We start from the raw sequence: 17,023 nt of genomic DNA, 5'->3' as shown, positions 1-17,023 counted from the left end.
ATTCCTAACAATGTCGGAAAAGATAGTGCATTATAATTAGTTTAAGGAAATGTCATTACAGAATACAACAATGCAATTATGTCAGCATTATCATAATCCAACTCAACTTCAACAAAACTATGGCAAATTATGAAAATCAGAAAGATTTTCTCTGAGACTCCCGAAAAAACCAGGTGTTCCAGAAGAGTGAGCGTCCAACGTAGGCGTAGGCGTGCTCTTAATGACAAAAGTTTAAATATGTAAATCAACAAATCAAAAGCAAAGGTAGCGCAAGAATTGTTACCAATGTAATATGGTGTGGAGATGTAGAAACTATGCAGAGGCAGGTAAAAGAAGTGATCACTTTAATTCAGGTCTTCAAATTATAGAATATTTATTAACTGGCCTGTCTGTATGCAATTCGGAGGCCATTTAGTTTCACGTTTATATTGAGCTTACCATTATATATTATATTTGTAGTCAAAAAGACCAACCGATATAATACCCGTATCATTAAGCTTCAACTAAATGTGTTTTCTATGCATTAACTGCTTGCTGATACTTTATAGTATTTTTTAAAAATATAACTTTAAAGATAACTCCAATACCAATATCTCTTGAAAGACTTTACACATATGTATTTGTAACTCAAGCGTAGTATTGATTAGGATTGAAACTGTTATTTGGGTAACTAATGTAAATGATTCTATCGAAGATACGAGAAATGGAATTGTTTTCAAAGACTAGTTCATATAATAAAGCTATATCAATACGTAAAAAGCATTTGAAAATATATTTTGCCTTACGTAACGTTAAATTTTTGTGTTAAATCAAACTGATCTGATTTGTCAGTTCTGTGCGTCATTAGATTTAGATAAGGGAAAAACTTCATCATGAATCAGCTTCCATTAAACAATGTATTACGAATGTGACAAAGTGAATTGTCATATTGACGTAAATCTGAATTTCATTTATTCAATATTGATATCCATGTGTCTTACTAGGTATTTGTATATCTGCTTCCATGTTTAGTACATACGAGGTCATTGTGGAAACACAGAAGGATATAAGATTAGTCCTGTCATGCTAATGTACGACGAAACTGATTTGCAAATATAATTGCTTGTGTAATTCAGCAAACAATACACCTGTGTTTAAAAACCAATTACACATATCCCGTTAATGGTTGAAACCATTTCATCCGTCATTTATTTGGAAAGGTTCACCACAAAAACATGGGCGTAGGTCACTCTGCTTTAACTACAAACCTTTACAACAAGACCCTTTGACAAAGTACAATATTTATTATATCACGCATATTTACACATATGCATAAATCGACAACATAAACCATGTTCATTATCAATAAGGTGTGAAACAATGGCATTAAAGAAATTGATAATTGAAACGTATTATTAAATGTGCGTAGTTCGATCCATTGACGTTTTTGTGTGTCTCAATATGTCGAGATCACAGATCGCCATGTGTTCTCGTTGTTATGTCCATGAGCAAGACACTGAGTTATATGTATTAGGAACATAACAAATTATCAAATGGTCCTTCATTTACAACATTTACTTAAGTTTTAAAAAAAATATGAAGTATGAGAGAAGTTTTGAAGGAAATCAAGGGATAAGCTTATGTTCTCTAGATAATATATATAAACGTTTTTTTTTAAGATATCACCTACATGCTTTAAGTCGTCAAATTAAACAATATTTACGATTTGAACATTATAGAAGGATTGCATTTATATCGAATTAAACCAAAAACTTATTTCAAATAAGAAATGAAAAAAATGACGAAACAAGATTTGTTTAATGAAGATAACTTAAAATCATATCGGGCTGATGTGAGCACAAGATCAATTTCTTCCAGATGAAAAAGATGTGAATATATAAACATTTCCCAGATTATTATCAATATCCTATCTGTTTATATATATCAATATCCCTATCAGCAAGGATACTAGTAACAGAAGTGCATTTTTTGAGTACAAATGTGTATATAAAGCTATCAAAATCAACAAAATATACAATATTTGACTAGGGCTTTAAATGTAAACAATTATTCAATATATTACAATAACTAATAGAAAGAATGCTTTCATGTTTTTCTTAAAAAATCAAATCACATTGTCTCAATAGGTTCTTAGTGTCCCCTCTCCACCCTGTTTGATCAAAACAAAACTTGAATTGCTAACGGATATTTTTTGCTGATGTTGAACCAGTTCATTCAATATATTGATTAAAATTTATATTGGAATAAAATTTGACAGTTTCCTTTTACATATTTCATAATAAGAAATTTTACAAAAACAAGTCAGATCCAGCTGGCTTTTAACTCGTGGTTATTATCTCCTTCCCAAGACCGGTTTTCCAATAGCAAATGAGCATGTTGTAGACCGATACTGACAGCTCCCTACAATGGCGTCAAACACAAGATTATCTGGGCAAGGCCGAACGTATGTGTAGCCTTCAGAACAGCTGGCGAAGTAATGACAGTTATCACAAGTGTGGTAGTCACCATTGGTTCTGTGCTGACAGTCGTCTGCACCACCGACACAATCATCTGAAGACAAGACACGAAGACAGCTATATACCGCAAAACTATAAATCCTTCACATAAATAAAGTAGAACCTTATTATCGCGAGGTCGTTGGAACTATGGGGAAATTCGAGTCATTCGAGTTAATCGAGTTTGAATAGTATGAAATCCAGCTAGGACTGACGAATTACTTTTACGGGGTATTCATGTTACAGACTTCCAGATAACGAAGTTCGATTACACCAGAATATCATTAACACTAAACACTGAACAACGCCAATTTTTCAAAATGGTGGAAAGAATAGATATATATCGTACTGATCAAATGAGCAGGATATTTATTCCTGAGGAAGTGATTAAAAATGGCAATCAGAAGCCAAGGGAGATAAATCCGAGAAACTATAATATATGCCCTTACTCGTTATATACATATAATGTATTGTCTAAGATAACACATTTCAAAGACAAATAAAAATTCCAACTCTACAGAATTGATCAATTGACTTAATGATCAATACTAAGTGCGTTATTTTCAGACAAATAGACATATCAATGTTGATCATCACCTTAAATGATTAATTGAATACCCGATAGTCTAGATATTTTCCAAAGCAATAATGTCATAACAAAACCATGATAAATTTGAAACGAATTTCTATGAAAGAAAGGTAAATATTATCTTGCATAACTATTTCTGAAAGAAAGAAATAGTGTAGAATGACTGAAAGAAAGCATAGCTGGTTGTGATACATAAAACAGAGAGCCAAATTGCGAAAGAAATGTGTCATTTTTAACTTACGCTTGCAGGAAGATTATACCATATCTAACACATTACACACAGCGATTTTTGTAATGTAATATATTCAGTTTAGTTACTTGTCAATGTTTGTTGTCAAAAAGTTGTAAATTATTCCTAAACATGTTGCAATAATTGAAATTGTTTGCCCTCTCTGGTTTTTTCTGTTGTGATATCCTTCATCTATGGTTGCATCATACGGTCTAATGTATTCTCACAGCATTTATAAGACATTAAAACTCCAATAGATAGCCAAATAACCTATATACGTACGTGTAATGGGTCTGTAACTTGTCGTAGTGGTAACATACGGCAGCCCTGAAATACATGATAAGTATCACTGTTTTCAAAAAAGGACAATGTATGACGTATGTCTTAAAGCCAAAGTACAATTCTAATGGGTCAGTTAATGATAATATATATGTCAGTACCAAACCATTTCTTTGCAATAAACTCCTTTATTTGCAAATATATCTGTCGTTTTGTTGTATGTGTGATATTCTTTTGACTATTTTAAATCTATTTTGTCCGCTATTTCAAAACATATGACGATTTCTCATATGTTTTTATGATTTTTTAAAAATATTTCATTGTATTTGTCTGAATATTTGATCATATTTAAGTATGAGTTATTAAAATCTTATCTAATTTCTGAGTATCATATTCCATGTCTGCAATACTCGTTTAAGTTGATGATTCATTTCATTTTTTAAAAACAATATTTTCTGTTATTCGTTTCTATTTTTTATTTATTTTTTTTTGTTCATCGTCATAATCCATCATCACGATATACAGAAAAAGAATGAATAAGCTATAATGACTAAATCCATACTGTAACAGGCGGGGAATGGTTGGTCATCAGTCCATGTGTGAGTTTTAAGGTCGCATCTTTTGTTGAGCAGAAAGGCACCGGTATTAAACTTCCAGCCATCCTTACATAGCGCTGTGCACACCCTGGGCAAGCAGAGAAGTTAGAAATATTTTGGTTTCAAAATAACATCAGTGTACGTCAATCAAAGGTGATATACTTTTCTTATTTTTCTCCTGAAAAATCAATTGACTTTTTGCTTTCATTATAAGAATGAATTTAATGTGAGATAATTGTTATCAAGGCGTTTATCCCAACAAATCTGTCCAGAACATCAACAAGTTTGGTTGGCGGTTCAAGTTACATAAATGACGGATTTTAATTATAACGCTACCATGGGATAATGTGAAATCATTATTTTTACTGGATTCAAATTTCAAAGTTTGACATGTTGGCACCTGAATGCGTGGATAAATCCTGTTCACAATATCCAATAGTCCTATCATACATTAATTCCCACTTATCTATCATTTCATGACTACGTATTTTCCTAGATTAAGAGTACCATGTCTTCTCACCAATAGGTAAAGTGTTATACAGTAAGATAAGACATCCAAAACAGAGAAATAATGAAACGTCCAGAAAAGGTATCTCTTTTTAAACTGATATGAGTTATTCTTACTACATGACGGTAGAAACTGGATGTACGAAGTGACTACTATCAGAAGATAGATGAATCGATAATGCTACCATACATTAAACTCGAATCTACCTACAATGGAATACTAAACTATATATCGATATATAAAGTATTATTTGTGAAGTCCAGAGGTTATTCCGAAAAAAGAATGTTTCTGAAGAAGTCATTTCTTTTTTTCTAAATTATAACTTTACTTCAGTTTTGGAAATTTGTGATGTATATATATGTGAAGAAACTCCATATACATATCGAAAGTATGTTTGTGTCCTACATGTTACCTACAGCGCCGTGCCTCTATCTTCACAGTTGATCACACCATTTTTCGGAGGCAACAGTGAAGCACATGTTGGTGAAGGACCTATGATGAGAACGAGTTATTTGTTTAAAATTAGCTACCCAGACATTTTTAAAAACCTTTCATTATATATTGCATTTCTAATTATGAAAATAATAAAAAGACAATTATAATAGTATAGACAATCTCTTTAACAACCTACAGGACGTGATATAATGAAAGGAATATTGTAAAAAAGAAAAAAGAACTTATTTTACAGAATAAGTTTATAAAAGACTTCCTAGGTAGCGAATTGTGTAGATTGCTTATTGTTATGAATTTACATAATCGTTCTTACTTACCGGCTGTAATAGGTGTTGGCGTAGTGTTGCTGGTAAAACTCGTAGTTAACACAGATTCTACAACATGATTTGGATGCATACAACAAAATTCTTCAAATCAATTGTTAATGCATTAATGAGGATGTTATGGTGAAGTGATGTTATTTAAATACAACTCAAAGGTTCTACAATAAACATAGTATGTCATTGATCTTTAAATACGACTCAAAGTTACTACAATCAGTATAGTATGATGCAGATCTTTAAATACGACTCAAAGTTACTACAATCAACATAGTATGATGTAGATCTTTAAATACAACTCAAAATTACTACAATCAACACAGTATGTTATAGGTCTTGATGTTCAAACAATTAAGACACTGTGGCAGAGCAATAGGAATGAACCTCGGACGACACGGTTACGAAAGTAAATTTCCTCCTGGGTTTCTGTAATTTCAAAAGGTTCGTTAGGATAGTTAGGATCATATATGGACACATTCAATAGAAGTGTGATGATGTAATTGTTCTAATCATGTAAGCCTGACAAAACGAATTTACTTACATACCATATAACACTTCCTATCGGGGAATACCATTGTGTAAACAGGATTTGTCCTTAAACTTTGTTAAGTCAAGCAAAGATAACATGATCATGAGATCACTATTACATGTAATTTACACCATAAAATTTCAAGACAGAGCACTCTCTATGTTGAAATAAAGATTCCCCGTTCTCAAACAAATATAAGAACACGTCATTTGTATGAATTATGATACCAGAGAAAAAGAACGTTCAGTTAAGCTTACATGAATATTTCTTTGTCACTTACTCTAAAAACCCATAACCTAAAAAATAATTATTAAATAAGAATTAAAAATAAATATATATGGTGTAAAATGTAATTTACCAAAATAAATTTTATGACTGGAATGTTTGGATTTTCGAGCCTGTAATGTTGTATTGATTTTTTCTGTTCTTACGATTTATATGATTATCTATCGATTTTCAGTTTAATCAAAATCATTTACAATTTTTTCTAAAGACAATATTCATCTAAATAGTTCATCATCTTTAACAATGCATTTTTCACATTTAACTGTTTTGATGAACAACTAAATTTAGTGTCATGTTTTAAACTCTCCGTTAGGCCCTGTCATCACATCAAAGTTACATATTTCGTTACAATGATCTTTGGAGAAATCAAACAAGTTAAGACAAGGATTATTTAGTTAGACAAGATATAGATTAGATTATCTTATTCAAACGTATATACTACACACCTTCGCTGGCGGGACAGCCTAGTACGTCAAATCGTAATCCAATGTGGTCTTTCCAGTCTATTGGGTTGATACGAACGTAAAGTGCAGCGAAAGGACATGAAAACCAGTTGACCTTCTCGCTGCAGGTGTTCGTATTTCCACTGAAAAACTTTATACAGGCAAAACGCTAAAAACACATTTTGAATTGATTTACACAAACAATTTCGAATGATAAACATAAGTAACATGACTTCAATGTTAAATCTACGTTAATTCGCATGAGGGAATGTTGAAGGGAATGGTACGATGTTATTCTTTCATTAAACGATCTGTCGCTCTAATAATAAAAGAGAATATCTGAACCAGATTAAACTGAAAGCTCACTCTGAGTATATATAAATCGTGTAAAATCTTTCTTTTGCTCATATATGACATATTGTTATAGAATTTAAATTTGGATTATAATTATGTTGACATGATGGCAATTTCTAGTTGTTTTTGTTTTGTTTTCGTATTTGCTTTTTTATTTACTGTCTATTTATTTATTTATTTATTTATTTTTTGCGTTTTGTTCCTTTTGAACAGGAGGATGTCATATACTCAATTTCAGACAAACAATAGTGAAGGTCAATGTAAAGGTCAAGGACATATCCTTACCTTATCAAGAACCGTATCATCGCCATACGGTACAAATGACTTTCCATCGGTGCTGTAGAGAACTCGGTACCTGGTTACCACATCCTTGGCGGTGTCACCGGAACTTACACCCCGTCCTTTTGTGACGATTCCAGTAATTTGGCTTACCTTATCTAGCTTCACCTGCAATGCATTCCGGTGTGTCTTCACAATCAAGTTTCCCAAGTTAATTTTATGGCATTCATTTCTATTGCATTTATTTCTAATAAGCGAATTTATATACAAAATCTTATATATCTTAAATTAATATTGCTTTCTGCATAGTGTTCCTTTATACCATAGCAGAACCACCATGTGTTTAATCAAATACTCAAGAATACATACGTGCGTGTATACTGTAGATTATTTTAGATACTGTGAATCACTTTGATTTCTCGAATCTTTTATTTCGCGAACTTACATCTACAAAAATATTCGCGAGTGCATGATTTCGCGAACGCTGCTCTTCAGATGACCTTAGATTCACAAATGATGAGCTATTAGAGATATGGACTTTTCAAGATTCCAATAACGTTAACCGAATCATCATGTATTCCATCTACAGTTATCTTCGCAAAAGTAGAGAAACGTAACGGATTTGAATTAGCGGTTGACTCTCCCCGCGTATTAACGCGAAAACAAATCCCACGCAAAATATAAATGATTAACAGTATGTTTTAAAGATGTAACGATATGCATTGCATTCTATGACTATAAGCAATTGCTTATTACTAAAGAAATATTTCATTCAATTAACATTTGTAAACATTCTTTAGGCGCGTTCGAGTGTTTAAAAATTAGCATATTTACTCGACAAATAAACTAACCTGAATAAACTGCCCGAGGTCATCTCTCGCTGATCGCCAGCCCCCACTCATTAACTGACCGTTAACATATTCGGGACCAGAGGTTATTTTTGCCCGTTCTGGACCAAAGTAAACACCTGTTAAACCTGTCCAGGAACTTGAAGCTGAGAAACTGTCGTTCCCAATGACGTCACTTCCGGAAATAAGCCGTTCTTCACATGTCGCTGCAGGGAAAAATATCTTTTTATTTTATTTTTCTGACACTTTGTCTCTCTGCTGATGGAACGGAACATATGACGGTGAAACCTAAATCCTGTTGATCGGAACTGATCCACATCTTTATTTTTAGAAAAAATAACGAACTATAGAAGGAAAATATTTCATCAATATATTCGTATAATCCATTACAAATAGACGAACTGAAAAACTTTTACAAATATTACTTTTTAAAGATTGTTTTAAGAACAATGATAAAATCCATATAATTGCTTGACGTAATAGAATAACATTCTATACATATGTGTTATCTAATAAGTGACATCAGAGGAAGACATGGAGATGTCTTTAGTAACCATTGGTTAATATAGGACTTACAGACGCACCGCGGTACAGATCTTCCAGTATACCACGTGCCTGTCAAACGATCGCAGATCCGTCTAACTGTGACGTCATGGGTCTCGAACGTGAAACCATTAGTGCACTCCACATCACAAACTCTGAATATGAAGAGGCATGCTGAGTAAAATTTAAAAAAAAACAATAATTATCTTTATTAAAACATATTTGTTTATAAGCTGAATTTTCTGTTGCGCCAAACAGATTTGTTTCTATCATAAATAGTTTGTTTGGATATAAATAGCTATACTCACACGTCAGCTCCGACCTCGCGGCACTTCACAGCTGCTGAATCAGCTGACACATTCAGAGAACCACAACGGTTTACTACATCTACAGCTGTGGAAATAGAAGTAACAATTTCAATTGGGGTTTTACTTAGTACAGTGAAAGCTCGCTTGAAGACAACATCAGAATTAAGATCATCTCACCATTAAGACCCCTTCGGAATTAAGACACAGATAAAAAAATTCCAAAAACCGTTTTTTTTTCGTATGATTTCACCTCAATGATAAGCTATCTACCCCGTCATTAAAAGCCTCATTAAGTAACCTGATGTGTATTTCACAATGTACATGTACCTGATGTCAGATAAGTTTAACTGTATTTGTGTATCAAACTGACTTTTTGTACATCATCATTGTGTGTCTTATGTTACATTTGTTACCATTGCATAAAACCACCTAACTGATTCAATGACTGTAAACACATGGACATACGTGGTAGTGAACGAAGTATGTCTGCCCTATCCAGACCACTTCACTATTAAGACCTATTTTGTCCAGTCCCAAATGTAGTGTTAATAGTGAGTTTACCTGAAAACACTGTAAGACCATACTTAGGACATACACATAAATGGTAGCGCATAATCATCATCAGACCATATATACAGGGCCAGTCCTTACTTATTGTTTAAATATGTTTGAAAAACAAATAAAGAAGTCCAGGACCAAACCAATTCACTTCATGCGACACATTATATATACAGGATGAGCAGAAGATAAGATAAAGAGCGATTTTTTTTCATTTCATATATAAGAAATAATTATCTGAAATACAGCGGTTTCTACTTCAGGGACTTACAAACTACTCGCAAGTTTTAGTACCTTTCGAAACAAATACAAAACTAGATACAGTGGAGTCAGGTAATGAATTGCAATGCATCGTGCCGCTGTTTTCATCCTTCTAGGACTTGACATTGATGATATGTGCCTAAATTGTAAAGCTTGGATCTGACTGGGGAAAACACAAAATGATCAAAAGATAATCTAGATAGGAGATGCACAAGCCGCTTACTTAAACAAATAAAGAAATGTCTTATAATTTGATAAAAAAAGTCAAGTACATACATAAAAATAAAAATCTGACATGCAGGTTAGGGCATACTTCTGGGACGAAAGACCAGCCTGAGTGTCTACCACTTGCTATCTCGAAGAAATAGAATATTGTCACCACAGATGCCGCATGCCATTAAGTACTCCTAAATGTCGACAAAACAGATGATTCCGACAGAAATCAAAGTAACAGACTACTAATACATAAGTATTCGACCTACCTTGGCAGGGTTGAAAAGAAACCATGCCGTCATACCACACGCCGTCTTTGATAGTACACACGAGCTTAGCATTGTCAAAGGCAACGGGCAGGTACCCATGGTAACAGACAGCAGTACAAACCCTACAAGTAAACAGTGGAGACAAGACTGACACAACATCTAGAACTGATGACGTAAACATTTCAGCTTGTTTAAGGTTTAAGACAAACAGAGCATATCATGTTTTTTCTCAAACACAAAAGTCAACAGAGGTAATTATTTATTTCAATGTTTCCGCTAGGATTCGAAGCCGGGGCCTCCGGCTTACTAATCTGATACTCAACAGATCGAGCTAAGAGAAGTTCTCTCTGGTCAAGCGGTATATTGCGGCTAGTATTTATCAGGGTAACATACATATTGAAATATAATTATATAAATTTAGTTAATTTGGCCTAGCTTTAGGAAAGAACTTTCGCTCAATAATGCTCATTGTATATGACATACTGTTAACATCATCAATTAATGAAAACTTTAAAATTTTGGAGTAATTCATCATTCTGATAGATTCGATGGAAGCTCACGAACATCAATGAAAAGTCCTGGAAGGACGAAACAGCTGAGAAATGTAACATCACTGAAAAGTCCTGGAAGGACGAAACAGCTGTACGATGTACCATCACTGAAAAGTCCTGGAAGGACGAAACCGCTGAGAGGATAAAACCGATAGAGCAAAGACCTTTTCGAAAGTGCGCTCGGGCCATTTGAAAACAAACATACAAACAAATCAAACAAATAAAAGCAGGGAGGGATGTCAATTGTTCATGTACTTTCGTTTTTATATAAATATACATCCACAATTTAAATTACTAGTATTAACATTTATTAAGATAATTAGATAAAAGTAAGCATAAAAACATCAATACTCACACCTCTGTGCCCTCCTCTATGCACTTACTCATTCCATTAGTGGGTGGGCTGGGAAGTGTACAGTTTCCGATGACTGCCGCTGAAATAGGATAAACTAGTATATTATGAATGATCCTTGTTTGATTACTCCATCTGAAAGAATTGAACTGACAGCGTTTTGCTTAATTTCATATCTGTTTTTCGACGTGAAATTAGTTACACCTGCAATGTACCGTCTTGATGATAAATAGGATATAATGACTATATATGTCATACGGGAAAAACTATTTTTCGTTCATTTTGCATTTTTTTCTCAGCAGGACGAAAATGAAATGTTTCAAGTAAGCGGAAATGCTTTTTTTTGGCAGAAATGTTGTATGTTACCTATAACGCTACCTTCATTATTTTTATTGTATGTTATTTGAGCAAAAACGACACCTAGTGGAGACATAAGTATATCTCTACTTTGGTTTTGTTACAAAGACAAAACGTCATTATTCATTTACCTTTACAAGCGGGAAGAACATTGCCCGATTCCCACTCTCCGCTTGTGACGTCACATATCCTTGTGATTGTTGTTTCATGGCTAACGAATGTGTAACCATCGTTACAAGTTCCGGTACAGATACTAACAGTAAAAGAACATATTCAAAACATCACCATATTTATTTCAAACGTCAACATATTCTGGCATTCTTTTCAAATCATTTTCGTCATGGAACATTACCTTATGCAGTTCGAAAGCTTGTATATATCAAAAACATTTTAACCCGAAAAGCAATTATGAAAATGGTCAAGGGGAGATAACTCACAGTTTTGTGTCCCTGTGCTCGCATCGAACAACGCCGTTCTCTGGAGGATGTGCTGGTCGACAGTTCTCGCTGCTAAGGGATTCTACCAAATTCAAATGCAGAATGAAATACAACTTTCAGAAAATGAGTTAAGAAAGAAGGAATTATAATTTTTAAAAAATGGACTTCGTCTGAATGCATAAAACCAATACTACGTATCACAATATGTGTGGTTGTTTATTAAGGGTATTTCCGTACATCAGCAAACTCACCTATAGACATACACTGGGGAAGTGCGTTTCCACCATTAAACCATTTACCATCAATGACGTCACACACTCTTCTCTCTACTATATTCATAGATCGGAACCGGAAACCGTCGTTACAAGTAGCCACGCATGTCCTTTATCAAGCGAAATAGTATCATAAACAAGAAAAAATGTAAATAAGATGGACCAGACAAAGAATGGCTATATGATTCTTGACCAATTGACTGATATCAAATATATTTAAGCACAGTGGACGCTAGATGAGAATGAACATTGTAATACTTGAAATTAATTGTTTCGTTTCGCTTTTTCCTGGTAAAAAAAAATCTTTAAATTAATTTTCCGGAACGGGCTGGTACTAAACTAAACACTAATTTGTATGCTGTGCTAGTACTCTTCATACTTGTCATTCGTCTGACGAAGATGATCGTATAGTCATCGGAACGCCACACTTACTTTTATTACTGCTGTATTATAACTACATCTACTCTATATCCTGGTTACCAAATCACATTACCATCGGAAATCGTCACAATGGATTGCACTAATGGTTTATCAAGTAAACATGGTATTGTAATATTTAAATGAATGTTTGTGATTGTAAACCCGTTTCTTTTTATCAGCCATGTCGACTTACAGAAAATTTCCATTCTCCTCACAAGACACATTTCCATTTTCAGGGGGGGATAATTTCTCACAGATGGCCTTTGTTGGAGCTGTTATCACCACTCTTTGTGAACATACTGAAAATGAAATAGAAAAATAGTGTCACAATTTTCACTACTTGTTCATGGTATCACTGTACTTACTCGGTCACACCTGGAAAAAGACGCTTTACGAAAATGATCGTACCAGTCAAGAGCGACTTTAAAGTTCAATATTCTAAATCGAAACCCTTTTTGTTAAATTCGGAAACGGAATAGTCTAGGAAAAAAACGAGATTATTAAGGTTTGTTATAAGGAAATGGCATTATTATGGATTCTCCGATATCACTGCAAAGATGACAAAGAAGAAACAGAATTAAGAAAAGAAGGTAGATTTGTGATTCGCTATGATGTTGAATAGTAAGATTTATGAATACAGCACAATATACGGTTCTGCACTAATAAAATAAATTCCCAACCTCTATAATGGTTCTTTAATAGTAAGCGAGTGCAGATAAAACGAGACCCTCATATACCGAGGTATCAATATCACTATATATAAACTTATGGCATTATGTGCATCGATGTTGAGCCGAAATATTTTTTCTTAGAGATTTGGCCTCAGTTACCCAAAGGTTAACTAAAATGGTTCGTGGAAAAAAATTAATCTTTTGCCACCAAACAAATAAAACAAAATAAAAATAGAGCGATACAGGCTATATTAACACTAAAATATACGGCCTGTCTCATCACATCTACAGCTGAGAAATGTTAATGTATCCAATTTTGTTTTATTCATATTTAAATTTTTTTTCGCTAACCCCTAGTTATCTTTAATCAGCCTTTGAATTACCGGGTCTAAATGTATAACGAAGGACAGCGTATGACAGCTATATTTACATAAAGAAGGAAAATAATGATCAGGATTTTATCATATACAAACAAGGGGCATTATATTGAAAAAAGGGATGCAATAACGAAGGGCTTTAAATAGAGATTTTTTGAGGGGTGCGGGGGTGGGGGTGGGGGTGGGGTGGGGTTCACGCTATGTGTAGTTTTCCACTTATAAGAACTCCCAAGGTGCCGGAACATTTGTTATCTACTACGATTATTTACTTTCCTTATCGCAGCTGTCTGACAGTCAACATATCAGTAAACAAAGTAAACATATTACGTCATACCGAACAGTCACCATCTCATTATAAGTTATCGGAGTTCCCTCCCCTTGTTACGTCATAGAGGATGGATTCCGGATATTTTTATCTCAATGACATCACAATGAAGCGTGATAAGTCGGTATGAGAATTTATTTACAAAGCAGGTGTTTATTTATCATATAACTCATATAGATACATAAATAAAATCGTATGTATATGATAAGCACGCTCTCCCATCTTTCAGTGTGTCTTATTTACTATATAATATAGATAACGTTGTACGTATATGTTGGATTCAAACACATTTTATTGACGTAAATTCAGAGGAGTTGGGCACAAGTTCTAGTAACTTACAAGGCCCTTAACTTATTTTATCTGTTATTGTTTCTCGGATAAAAATAATGCGAATTCTTTCCTCATCGAGCGATTGAACATTCCAGGTTTGATCATATCTCCCTTTTGTTAAATATATTTTATGGTAGATTCTCAAGTTAAGCTTAAGCCTTGGTGTCGTTCATACATCCTTGAACTGTTTGTCCGACTACAACTGCTGTTCAGTTTATGACGGACAAGTGTGAAATGTAGCATTCTGGCATTCTTTTGCATTGTCTATAAAATTTTAAGTTATGTCAAACGTATTCAGCATCCGATCTCGTCTCACTTTATTCTAAACGTTTTGATTTGTCACTGGCTGAATCACGTGACCATTTATAGATATCTTAATGGTCCAATAGCTGAATTATATGATTTCTAACTGTCTTGGGAAAAAATAATTCGTATACTCATTATAGGTAATAATTACGAAATTTAGAATTAAGAGTTCGGACAAATTGTGTGTATTTTTATTGAAGTGATACTAAAATATCGTTTTTGTTTCTTTTTTTTTCTTTTTTTGCTTTTTTTCTACTTTTTTTTTTTCATTTATGAATTCGTGGTAAATTATATGCATTCTGTAAATTGAAAAATGACATTTGTACATGTAATCGTTTACCGTGTAGTTACTATAGATTCCCGTTCCGAATCATATTGCTACATATCAGATTCAAAATCAAGATAGTCTGTTTATAAACATATCCTATATGTCAATGACATACTGAAATATAGGATTAAAAAAAATTGAAGGCGGACGGGAATGTCACTCCATACACAATAAACATTGTAAATGGTCTACAATTTCAAATGAATTTCTCTCTATATGTAAAAAAAAAATAATCTAATACTGAAAAAATTGATTTTATGAGTTAAGACCTTAGAAAAAAATATCTGAAATATAGACATTTCTCTCCGTCTATAAAAAGGGTTAATCTGACGTTAAAGATTTTTTTCTCCATTTGTAAAAGGATTCAAGATGATGCTAAGAATTTTGATATCATAAAGTAAGAATTTGGAGAATAATATCTTAAATTTATCAATAAATTTGCACATTTACTTTTAATTGGGTTAAGGCATACAGTTAACATGTGTTATATCAACTCACGTGTACGTTCTGGAATTATACCATAAACCAACACAGTGATGCAACGGATTCAAAATTATATAATATTACTTACCTGCAATTTCCTCAAAAATACCGAAAATAAAAAATGTAATGACAACAAAATGGGCGTTGGTCGTCATTCCGGAAGTTTTTACAGGGCTTGGTTAGTTCGGAGTCGTTAGCACACTGTCCGGAAGGGTTGGGTCTTTACTGTATTAAGGTATAGTCGATGAACGATTTGTTTTAACTGTCAACCTCCATATCATCTTTATCACAACAATTTTGCCAATAAAGGTGACCGTGTTTAGTAAATAGGGATAGTTTGTACACACAGGTCACGCCAAGTCAAATACCAGTTGTTGGTGCCCGAATTTACCATAGTACATGATATATCAACAACTGGCCTACTGTGGTCAGAATTTTAAATGTTGGTGTTTAGGAAACATACTTTAAGATATACCCATGAAAATAGATTTCCACGTGGATTTGACATTCGGCAGTCTATGGCTTTCCATGTAGGTTTGGTGCGGGTGAACAGTATGCCCCGAGTTGACATTGACTTCAATACTTAAGATATTTTATACTGGTGTTTTGTTCGTGAGTATCATCAACAGTGTCAGCTTGTTTGATTTTTGTTTGCTGTTTTAGCCAGAATCATTTTGAATCCTGGTACAAGATGGTGGCTACCTCACTGAACATTATACGGGAGGTCAGCCGGAAGGCACACATAACAATACTAAAGTGTTCTGCCAAAGAACACAGTCATATCAACATACACCGGTCGTTTTCTCAGCTTCCTGAAAAACACAACACCGCCACGGTTAGGCACCGTCCAACAACAACACTACACCGCCACGTTTAGGCACCGTCAAACAACAACACAACACTGCCACGGTTTGGCACCGTCAAACAACAACACTACACCGCCACGGGTAGGCACCGTCCAACAACAACACAACACCGCCACGGTTAGGCACCGTCGAACAACAACACTACACCGCCACGTTTAGGCACCGTCAAACAACAACACAACACTGCCACGGTTTGGCACCGTCAAACAACAACACTACACCGCCACGGTTAGGCACCGTCAAACAACAACACAACACCGCTACGGTTAGGCATCGCCGAACAACAACACTACACCGCCACGGGTAGGCACCGTCGAACAACAACACTACACCGCCACGGGTAGGCACCGTCAAACAATAACACAAACCGCCACGGGTAGGCACCGTCGAACAACAACACTACACCGCTACGGTTAGGCACCGTCGAACAACAACACAAACCGCCACGTGTAGGCACCGTCAAACAATAACACAAACCGCCACGGGTAGGCACCGTCGAACAACAACACTACACCGCTACGGTTAGGCACCGTCAAACAACAACACAACACTGCCACGGTTAGCCACCGTCGAACAATTCATGTGAACA

General features: G+C 34.3%; 1 protein-coding gene across 1 annotated transcript; it reads right to left on the bottom strand.

Moving 5' to 3' along the window:
- Nucleotides 1-2,332: 2,332 nt before the first annotated feature.
- Nucleotides 2,333-11,297, bottom strand: LOC132560797 (uncharacterized). Its single transcript, XM_060225474.1, has 12 exons — nucleotides 11,266-11,297; nucleotides 10,360-10,481; nucleotides 9,059-9,143; nucleotides 8,784-8,905; nucleotides 8,211-8,413; nucleotides 7,366-7,527; nucleotides 6,730-6,877; nucleotides 5,467-5,523; nucleotides 5,113-5,188; nucleotides 4,155-4,276; nucleotides 3,596-3,640; nucleotides 2,333-2,550 (listed from the first exon to the last, which is right to left on the bottom strand). The coding sequence occupies exons 1-12, from the start codon at nucleotides 11,295-11,297 to the stop codon at nucleotides 2,333-2,335; spliced, it is 1,392 nt and encodes a 463-aa protein (XP_060081457.1).
- Between the last annotated feature and the right edge of the window lie 5,726 nt (nucleotides 11,298-17,023).

The sequence above is a fragment of the Ylistrum balloti genome, unplaced genomic scaffold, assembly GCF_031769215.1.
Source record: "Ylistrum balloti isolate Yb309-2 unplaced genomic scaffold, AGI_CSIRO_Ybal_v1 Utg371114, whole genome shotgun sequence".
NCBI classification, from domain to species: Eukaryota; Metazoa; Mollusca; class Bivalvia; order Pectinida; family Pectinidae; genus Ylistrum; species Ylistrum balloti.
This window is presented reverse-complemented; position numbering and strand designations above follow the sequence as displayed.